Source organism: Babesia bigemina, scaffold Bbigscaff_57352 (assembly GCF_000981445.1).
Source record: "Babesia bigemina genome assembly Bbig001, scaffold Bbigscaff_57352".
Classification (NCBI taxonomy): Eukaryota; Apicomplexa; class Aconoidasida; order Piroplasmida; family Babesiidae; genus Babesia; species Babesia bigemina.
This window is the reverse complement of record NW_012237011.1, coordinates 111-11,229: the sequence shown is the minus strand read 5'-3', so window position 1 is coordinate 11,229 and position 11,119 is coordinate 111. Positions and strand designations below refer to the sequence as shown.

Below are 11,119 nucleotides of genomic sequence, written 5' to 3'. Positions count from 1 at the left end.
TTCACATGTACGTTTCAACTTCCTATCATTTACGCCACGTAATGCATATGGGCTGCCGAACGTAAACCCGCAAGCGTATATAAGCGCATGAGTACTGCGGCACTGAACTATGGAATTGCAGGAGGTTCTGTGTTTAATAGTATCAAAGCCTTGCGGTAAACCTCGCTCATTGGACACCTCATATCCATAGCTGAATCGAACCTGACAGTCTTTGTCACAGCCCTTGTCGTAGCATCTGCTACCCTTCTTATTACACTGATTGCAGCACTGTTTATACAACTGTGCTAGAAGATCATAAAAGGTTTCGGTCATGTACACAACCCACGACAAATAGTTGCGAGCGTTTTTCTTAGAGAAGACCGTTGTTATATCGTCGCTGATTGATTGTAAGTATGGACCGCAGGGTAAGCCTGGTTTTGTGTCATCCTCACAGGATATAAGACTGAATAATTCACCTTTGGGTTGCTTGCGTATACCAGTACTGTGACTGTCGTGCTTCTTGCTCATCTGTATGCAAACAACATCCAACGTTGTTTCTATGTTTCCGAAGTTGGCTTCTTTTACTGCCGATTCAAATGCCTGCTTCTTATGCTCCTTACCCACATTGTTCCAGTTCATAAGGAATTTATGGTAGAAAGAGAACATTTCACCAAGTGTCTGCGGTGATCGCCGCAGGAGACAGTTTAGCTGAGCGCACAGTTGAGTGAGGGGTGATTTGTAAGCGCAGAAACCGGAAAGGGCCTGCTTTATGTACTTACCTTTTTTCGTATGCGACGCCGCAATTCCGATGTCAGCGAAACCCATGGGAGTTAGACACGGCTGCCAAAGTGGTTGCCTACTGAGCACTTGACTCCACATCCCACCTTAGTAAGGTGATGAGGGAGGAAACCTTGTAGGCCGTCTTCGAGGTATGCTTGGAGGGGAGACTTGACACCGCACACAGGGTGTTGGCTGCACTTTTGGTCATCGTTTTGGTCAGCCGTTTGCTTGGCCTTTTGATCAGCCAGCTGGGGACATAATTGGATGGCACACTGCTTTTCATTACAGGTCCACGACGATCCACCGACGTGTTGACCGTAATGACAGTCACCCCAACCTCCGGCTTCCGGTCCGTTTTGACACTGACTATACAAGAATCGAAATTGGTGATACACCCTATTCAATATATCCACAAGCATGTCAAAGCACGCAGCTGGATTACTAGGATAATTTAAATTATCGGCGTTAATATAGAATTCACAGGCATATCGGCCTTTGGAATGGCCGTGACCGAGGATGGCCATAAGTGTATCATGGGAATATACACAAACCGTCCCAAGCCTGTCTTTCAGTATTTTTGCTGTAAGACTCGAAGTTCCTTCCAGGCTAAGTGATGTATCGGATATAGCTTCATACGGCTTGTCTTCATCTGCTTTAGGTTTGGGGAAGAGTTCCTTAAGGTAGCTCGTAACTTTGCCATACATCGGATTAAACATCAGTCCTGGCAGCCATTGCAGCATTTGATATATTGTCGTAGGAGGTTTAGAATTTGGGCGTTGATGAGATGGCAAGCCCTGTAATAGTTATACGACATATGGTGGTTTAGGCAAGCAAGTAAATTGATAAGTTTCACGGCACCCTTGTCTGTAAGGAGTTTGAATTTCTGCATTAACTCTTTGGTTCCCTCCGCCGCGCTTGTAATTTCATTGTGACATAAATCACTGACTTGCGCTCCCGTGCACTCCGGCTTATTCCTCAGCTGACCATCCTGCTTCGTTATATCCGCACTCACTTTGTAGCCTCGCATATTGAAAAATACTCCAAGATTATTTCCATGTTGCAGATTTATCTGCTTTTGCTTATTATTAGAATCATCACACGTTTTTTTTAATTTCAGCATATCATTATACAGTGTCTCCAATACCGTCAAAAATATTTTGGCGCAATTTTTTCCTTCTTCTGTAACATTTTCGGTGTTTGCATATACCAATAAAACGTTCTCAGAACCTCCATCATACCCGTTCACATACACCCGCTCCATCTCGCCGACAAACCCCTCCAGCCCCTTTTTGAGCGCATCGAGCAGCTCCGGGTGCCGGGGGTTGGCGAAGGCGGAGGGGGATAAATCGTTAGTGGCGTTTTTGAGGGAATTAAGTAAATCAACGAAAGTTTTATCGTAATTATACTTTTTAGACTGTTTTGCATCAATTAAATGTCCAAGTAATTTGTCGAAGTTAGTTTTGATTTTGGTTAGCTGCGTGGCTGGGTCGGTGGGTTGGTCGGTGGGTGGGGAGTTGGTTACTGTTTTGGTTGGCTGGTTGGGAGGATCTTCAACTTGTGTCTTAATATGATTGTGCACTGCGTCGTAATACGATTTGAAATGCCCAGACATTTCTCGCAGTTTTGTGCCATCGCTCTTAACTGTCGGGGGTGGTGGAGCTCTCACAGTTACAAGCTGTTCAATTGCTTCAAGCGTACTCTCTTTCTCTTTCATTTTCTTCATCATCCCCTTCAATCCGCTTTCCAAATCCTCTTCAATAATCCTCTCAATCTCTCCCTTCTCCTTCTCAACCAACTGCTTCAGCTTCTGGAGCACGGCGGCCTTGGACGTGGCGAACTGGGAGAGGGCGGATTTCTTGATGTCAATGGCAGCTTCTATTGCAAGTGATTTCGACTGTTCAGAGACAAGTTTAATGTAGAGAATTATTTTATCTTGTGTTTTGACGAATTCGGCACGTACCGCTTGCATCTCTTTTGTCAGCTCTCCCGCATTTAACGAATTTAGAGATTTTTTTAACTCCCGCATCTCACTTTGTAGCTGCGTTATATAGCCTTTTATAGTTTCGGACCGTGTAGCGTCATCAACTATTTTGGATGCTTTCGTAATACTCATCTTAATTGCTTCGACGGCCGCACCTACCGGTTGTATTAATTTAGACAAAAGGGATTGTTGGCCGCTTATATCCTGTTTTATTTTTTGAAGCCCAGGTATACGTACTCCTTCAACTTCAATAGTGTCCTCATGTTTGACAATTAACTCTCTACATTTCGTCAGGTATTGCTGGACACCATCGTTTTTTAGAGATTCGTCACCGGCGTACTTTCGTATAAGAGCTGTTAGGTTCTTCACAGAGGTTTCTGTTTGTTGATGCAATGCACGTAGCGACAATATGTCTATTCGGGTTCCTTCTCCGTCTTTCACTTCTTCAATCTTCAGCAGACCATTAGTATCACTCTTAATCGCAGCCAAAGCGTTGGTGACCTTCTGCTTTCCATCATGTGCATTGTACGACGCCATTCTTTGTTCAGGGTTCGGTACATCTTTTATGTCGCTGCCGTAATCTTTTTCAATCTGCGCCTTGGCGTCCTCCCCCATGGCAGCGAAAGCGGAAATCTCCTCTAGCGTTGATGATTTAGCATTGACGTTGTAAGACTTCTTGAGGTACCTCAGATCAGTTTGGATTTTCGTATGAGTAATGACTGTTGAGGTTGATGATGCTTGTCGAAGCCATTCTCTGAACTTTGCTCCAACTTTTTGATCCAGCTGACTTACATCACCGCTCTGCTTAACCACACCATATTCCACGGCTCCTAATTGAGCGAAATATACTCCAACCTCAGCTTTAATAAGATCCCTAAACTGCGCTAAATCCTTTCTGACAGCCTTATCCACTTCACCAAATGCCTCCAAAGCTGCACGGACCTTTTCACTGATATGTTTATGCGCCGCACGCATAGCACCGTTCAACTTCAATGCATCCTTATATAGTTTTCCCGCAGCGTCCTTAATCTGTTTGACGTAATTATGTGAACCGTCCTCTCCATTCAATTCATCCAGAATCGTAGCAACAAAACGCAAGGACTGGCTGACCAAAAATGCCGCCTTTGTGATCCAAATCATCAGGCGGTTGTTAACGCTGCTCAATGTTCCCTGCACCTCAGCAACAACGTCTTTCGCAGCGTCAATGGCAGCAAGTTGAATATAAAACGTATTCTTGTTTTCCTTATAATCGAGCTCCTTGACAACTTCGGCACATTGCTTAAGAGCTTTATGAAGAGAAGAATCCGTTTGATTTTCAGACCATTTGTTTAGTTCGTGAGTAGCGTTTTCTAGACCTTCCACAGCTTTCTGAACATGCTCATCAAGTGCAGTGATCGTATTATCCAGCTGACTAGTCATCAATTCAATTTTCTTCTCTGCCGTCTTCGTGACTAAGTTTGCTTGATCAATAATTTCATTGCTTTTTGCAGCCACCTTTTCGCACACCGTGCGAAGTCCATCGTAATCCTCAACCGTATTCTGCTTGAAAGTGTCAATAGCGTTATTCAGTAAATTGATATGCGGAAGTAAATTGTTTCTGAGTTTTTCATCGACGTATTCGACCGCATGAATGGCATAATACGGTTGGTTGGATAATTCTTTGATGGATTTGATCCAATTGTGCAACTCACCATGTTTTTTGGAGGCTTCATCAAAATCTTGATTTTTCCATTTTTCGATACCGGTTGCAGCATTAGTCGTGTCATTTTTTAAAACATCGATATATTTCGTTACATCATTATTTTTCTTTTCCACCTCCCCCAACCACCCCTTAATTCCCTCCTTGACCGGGCCAATCACAGCCTCCAAACCTTTTTTGCCTTTATTAAGATTTTTGTTTAATTCATTTACTGCTTCATTTAATGTTGTTTTGTAAGATGATAAGTTTGGATTTTCTTTTACTTCAGTGATTATACTAGACAAAAATCCCATCACCCCGTCACACAGCCTGTCAAGGTCAGAGTACACAATCCCACTGCCGTCGTAGCCTTTGGAAGCAGAGTTGAAGCCGAGGAAAGTCTGAAGGCCAGTGCAGAGGTTATTAAGGATGTTAGTAGGGTTATTATTTGAGGTGTTTTTAAGGTGTTAAATTTTGTCAAATTTCTTGCCAAGCTCCCTAGGCGGTACATGGTCAGGGCAGTGGCAGGAGGTGGAAGAGGGAAGTGAAGGGTGACAAGGCACAAGTTATTGTGATGGTTTATAAAGGTCATAGCGGTAATATGGCGAGGTAATTCGAGCGATGTGGAGTGGGTAAAGGGGCGATGTAGAGTGGGTAAGGGAGCGATGTAGAGTGGATAAAGGAGCGATGTAGAGTGGATAAAGGGGCGATGTAGAGTGGGTAAAGGGGCGATGTAGAGTGGATTAGGGAGCGATGTAGAGTGGATAAAGGGGCGATGTAGAGTGGATTAAGGGGCGATGTAGAGTGGATTAAGGGGCGATGTAGAGTGGGTAAAGGGGCGATGGAGAGTGGATAAAGGGGCGATGGAGAGTGGATAAAGGGGCGATGTGGAGTGGGTTAAGGGGCGATGTGGAGTGGATAATAATCACCACTTAGGTCACCATGTCATCGCTGCCGTGACCATGTCATCGCTGCCGTAACCATGTCATCGCTGCCGTGACCATCAACTTGGTCATGGCATTGGTCAGCACCTTGGTCATGCCTTTGGTCACCACTTTGGTCATGCCTTTGGTCAGTACTTTGGTCATGCCTTTGGTCACCACTTTGGGCATGCCTTTGGTCAGCACCTTGGTCAGCACTTAGGTCAGGTGCTTGGTCAGCATATTGGTCATCACATTGGTCACCACGTTGGTCAGCACATAGGTCACCACGTTGGTCATGGCTTTGGTCACCACGTTGGTCAACACTTTGGTCAGCACGTTGGTCAACACGTTGGTCAACACGTTGGTCACCATTTTGGTCAGCACTTTGATCAGCACATTGGTCACCACATCAGTTAATCTACCAAGCAATCACGTACAACGATGAGTGAGTGATTCAAAACATTAGACAACAATTAGTTGTATAGGTGAGTAGGTGAGATGCTAGGTGAGTGTAGATAGTAGACACGTGAGTACGATTATGGTTGAAGGTACGATATCTTGCTGAGTCTTCCAACTCTTGCAGCAGCAAGTAGTGATTGAGCAGCAATCCTATGACTCGAGGGACTACGTAGATGCGATTTGATGTGGAGGAGGTCGAGGCGGATGACCATGATGTGGAGGAGGTAGAGGAAAGAGAGGAGCCAGAGGGCGACGGTGGTCCAGAAGAATCTCTGGCGGACTTTCCATAGGAATTCTGGTATTTTGTCGAATACCAAATCGGCTAGGGCATGCCCGTCTGTTTTTTTATTGTTGAGAATTCTTTCTAATGTTTGGCAAAAATCATTGCACGTCCTTTTTTCTTCATCTTTATACGTACCGTTCAGGACCGTTGCACTGCCGAAATGAAACCCGTATTTGTACAAATTAGGAAGGGCCGACTTACACTGTACAATTGATTTACATCCTGCACTGTGAGTCGGGGATGGCGTCTTTGTAGATGACGTTGCGGCAGGACAATTCTTAATGCATCTATACTGGTTGCATCTGGATTGCGGCAAACCGCATTTGCTCTTACAATCAGCCAGTAACTTAGACAGCAAGTCATAGAACGTTTCGGTCAAATAAACGATCCAGGACAAATATTTATCGGCGTTCGTCTCAGAGAACATGGAGGGGATAGATAATGACAACGGCTGCAAGTAAGGTCCACAAGGTAATGTTGGAACATGTTTCGGGTTGCAACCAACAAGAGTGAAAAGGTCACCCTTCATATGGGTAGAGGCAGGGACATATTCATGGGAAGCGCTCTTGAACATTGACGTAATGTCCAATCTGTTGTCGTCATTTTTGAAATTAGCATCTTTTACAGCGTCGGCATACGGCAATTCCCGAAGCCTTGTGCGTTCAGGATTCGTGCCACACCAATCATTCAAGAAGTTGTAATAAAATGCGAACATGTCACCAAGCGTCTTAGGCGGGGTGGCCAATAAGCACGCAAAGTAAGCGCAGAGCGTGGTTAGTGGCGAATCGTCACTGCCACAGAAATCATCAAGTACGCTGTAGATACGTGCACCTCTCTGGGTGTGCGACGCCATTGTGGAAATGTCCACGAAACCCATCGGAGTTTTGCACGGTATTCCGCTGTGGTTTGAGAGTGAGCAACCCATTTTGCAATCAGCCTTGTTATATGGATGAGGCAAAAAGCCAGGGAGGCCGTCTTCCAAGAAGGATTGAAGTGGTGATTTAAGGCCGCACCCAGCACTTTGGTTGCACTTTTGGTCACATGTTTGGTTGTGCTTTTGGTCAGCAGTTTGCTTTGGACATTGAAGGCTATTGCACCTCCACTCTGAGCCTCCGATGTCTCTTCCATACCAGCAGTCTGCCCAGCCACTGAGGTCGCTCTCGTACGTACACTGATTATGTAAGAAGCATAGTTGATGATACAGCCTGTTCGATATTTCTATGAGTAAGTCAACACATTTACTAGGATCACTTGGGTACGTTAACTTGATGGAATTCGTATTAAATTCGCAGGCGTAGATGCCACCCGAGTGTCCGTGGCCCAGGAAGGAGATGAGCGTTTCCTCGGCGTGGTGGCAGACTTCTGCTAGTACGCCTCTCATATTGTTCGCAGTGATGTCATTCGGATACGCCGGCAACTTGTCATCGTCTTCGAATTTGAGAACGATGCTTCCATCTCCAGTGGCCGTCTCTTCTTCGTCCTTTTTCTCGAAGAGACCACTGAAGCCTTCATGTGACAGCGCGTTGTACACTGGACTATGCGGGAGCCCAGTCAGCCAGTACAGCATTTGGTAGGCAGACGATGGATGCTTGGTTGACGTGAGAGTGGCGTAGTGGCTGACACGATAGTACACGTTAACGTAGTCGCAAAGCTTCTTGAGAATGCTATGCTTATGCTTGCTGGATTCATCATCTTTCTCGTCGTGTTCTCTGACAAGCTTCTGGTCATTAGTGGTTTCCCTGGTGAGAAACTCGTAAATGTTGTTACCCTTGCACGCCTCCTTATTTCTCAAATCCCCTTCATGTGAATCAGCTTCAGCGGACACGTGATAACCGCAATCCCTGAAATAGGATCCGAGTGGATTAGTTATTTTATCTGTTGTTGAGTGCGGCTTAAGGACCTCATGTAGATTAATATTATATTTGGTCCATCTACCCCCTGGCTTACACCTTCTCCTCAAGTCAGTTAGGTGATCGAATAACATCGGGGAAACTGTACAAAACACTTTGGCACATTTCGTGTCATCGTCCTTATACATCTCCCAACGCTGGCCGCTGTAACTGTTGACATACGCATAGTCCAACTGCTCGATGAAGCTTTGCACACCGCGTCTAATAAGATCAAGCAATTTGTTGTTGTTGCCGTCAAACTGTTCGGGAGTAAGGCCGCCGTGTGACTGTTTAAGTGCGTACAAGTCGTCGGTGAATGTTTTATTGAAATGCGTGAGATCGGTCAGCAAGGTACTAATCTTATCACTAATGTCCTGTACAACGTCGGGATATGAATCGAGCATTTTAGAGGCGGAGGATTTTTGGACCTCTTCAAAGACATAGTCTAGAAGGTCTTGAATATTCGTTTTGACTTTGTTAGACAGAATAGGTAAATCGCTATGTTTGAGAGGCGTCGGTACAGGATTATCCAACAGGTCGTTAATACCGCTGTTCAATCTGCTCAAGAAACCCTTCAACCCGCTCCCCCTATCTGCCTGAATAACCCTCTCAATCTCCTGCAACTGCTGCGTGACAACGCTCTCCAGCGCGGCGAGCTCGGCCTGCTTCTGCTTCGCGAAGAGGGATTGGACTTGGTGGGTGAGGGCGGAGAAGGCGGAATCTATGTTTGCAATCGATGTAGTCCTCAGATTATTAAGGGCGTGTTTAAATGTTTTGCGGGCATTAGACAGAGCGTCATAAATGGCATCTATGGCTGACTTTAATTGTTCGTTGGCAACGCTTACGACCGAAATGATAGATTTCAGAATGCCTAGCAATGTTTGCAACTGCTGTTCTAACGGTTGGATTTTTCCGTCTGCCTCTAGCTGGGCATCATCAACGCCCTTGGGAATTCTCTCCAGCATAGGTATGATGTACCCCATTGCTGCTTGTGCAGCATCATAAAGCCTTTTATCCGTGTCGTAATCTCCCATTTTGGTAGTGTCAATTACTTCGCCGTCGGGGCCCCTACTGGTGTAGCTTACGTGGACCTTTATTCCATCGATCATATTCCTAAAGACGCCGTTCTCCTTTTGCATCGAACCTTGTTTCGTCTGTTCATGGTAATCAGCCATTATTTTGTCAAACATTGTTTCAATATCTCCCATTGCGTCGTTTACATTTTGAACAATGCTGTTTCCTATAGCGGTGAACCCGGAAATGACTTGTGTTGAGACACCATTAACTCGAAGTCTATCTTTGAGACCATCAATGGCGTTTAATAATGTTTTAACTGCAGAATCGTCATTACGCTGCTTTCTCAATTTTTCTCCATACCGGGTTTTGACATTCTCGAGACCTTCCGCTACAGCCGCGGTGAGCCACCGACTTAAATCGGTGCCCACAAGTTCCGAAAGACTGCTTATATCAATAGCAAAGCCACTGTGCCCGTTAGCGGCTTTTCCGAAATCGGATCTATTCAACTTTTCTGCAAATTCTATGATGGCATTCTTAACGGTCTCGGTTTTGAGTCTTGTCAAATCACTTTTAATGGCTGTCTCAACCTGGGTGATATACTCTAATGCACGACTAACCGCCACGTCTACTTGTGTTTTAACAGACAGCAGTTTCCTACTGTATGCCGTTCCCATCTCTGTAACTGCCCCTGCCATCTGGTCAAACTGAAGTCTGAGATTAGATTTATCTCCACGTGTAGGATTAATCTCCGTCGTCTCATTGCGTAGTCTGACAAACAATTCTTTCATATCATTTCTACATTCCGTAAACGCATCCAGCAAATCTTCGACGTTATACACAGCTGACTCAATCGCTTCCGTCACCAGCTTTAACTGCGCATCTTTTTGTTGACCCATAATTTTAATCTTATCTCCAACTTTTCCTATTTCAACATCTAATGTCTTATGTAAATTCGTGATGCCAATGTTAACAGTTCCATTGAGTTTTTGTTTCTGACTCACAAGGGCGGTGTCCATGGCCCGAGCAAAGTGCTTCACCTCAACGTCTTCCGTCACCCTATGAAAACCCTCCACTGCCTGCAAGAGCAATTTAACGTTACATGTTAACATACCTTTTAGATGTTCATCGAGCTTTTTAACGGCTTCGTCGACATTATTCGCTCTAGCAGTAATGAATTTCCCCCTCGTGGAAGCGTCTGACAATTGTTGAGTAAGAGGCTTCGAGATTGGGTTATTAAATTCTGATTTGGCGGTTTTAATGCTCTCCGTAAGTTGCTTAAATGCGTTTTTAACGATTTCAACTTCTGCATCTAATCCTCTCTCATACTCCTGCAGCCCGCTCTTAACCTTCCCAATGGCATAGGCAAATCCCGAAACGCCAAGTCCCTTGCCTATCGAGGATTTTAAAGCTTCAATTATGCTTGGCATTTCGTCATTATAATGCGTTAACAAGTCTTTACTTCCCTCAAGGCAACTAACCAAAAATCCCATCACTGCATCACACAGCCTGTCCAGGTCAGAGTACACAATCCCAGTGCCGTCGTAGCCTTTAGATTCAGAGTTGAAGCCGAGGAAAGTTTCGAGGCCAGTGCAGAAGTTATTGAGGATGTTAGTAGGGTTATTATTTGAGGTATTTTTAAGGTTTTAAATTTTATCAAATTTCTTGCCAAGCTCACTAGGCGGCACATGGTCAGGGCAGTGGCAAGAGGTGGAAGAGAGGAAGTGAAGGGTGACAAGGCACAAGTTATTAGGATGGTTTATAGAGGTCATAGCAATATAAAGGCAAGGTAATTCGAGGAATGTAGAGTGGGTTAGGGAGCGATGTAGAGTGGATAAAGGGGCGATGTGGAGTGGATAAAGGAGCGATGTGGAGTGGATAAAGGGGCGATGTACAGTGGGTAAAGGGGCGATGTAGAGTCGGTTAGGGAGCGATGTAGAGTGGATTAAGGGGCGATGTAGAGTGGGTTAAGGAGCGATGTAAAGTGGATAAAGGAGCGATGTAGAGTGGGTAAAGGAGCGATGTAGAGTGGATAAAGGAGCGATGTAGAGTGGATAAAGGAGCGATGTAGAGTGGTTTAAGGGGCGATGTAGAGTGGATTAAGGAGCGATGTAGAGTGGGTAAAGGAGCGAT

The 11,119-nt window shown here is 45.0% G+C and overlaps 1 protein-coding gene and 1 pseudogene across 2 annotated transcripts; both read right to left on the bottom strand.

Moving 5' to 3' along the window:
* On the bottom strand, nucleotides 1–4,732 carry BBBOND_0001140 (annotated as a pseudogene). The gene is made up of 3 exons: nucleotides 1,569–4,732; nucleotides 864–1,443; nucleotides 1–819 (listed from the first exon to the last, which is right to left on the bottom strand). Coding segments are annotated over exons 1-3 (4,563 nt in total).
* Nucleotides 4,733–5,877: 1,145 nt separating this feature from the next.
* On the bottom strand, nucleotides 5,878–10,479 carry BBBOND_0001130 (hypothetical protein, conserved; the record flags this gene model as incomplete). Its single annotated transcript, XM_012914957.1, has 1 exon — nucleotides 5,878–10,479. The coding sequence occupies one exon, from the start codon at nucleotides 10,477–10,479 to the stop codon at nucleotides 5,878–5,880; it is 4,602 nt and encodes a 1,533-aa protein (XP_012770411.1).
* Nucleotides 10,480–11,119: the final 640 nt, after the last annotated feature.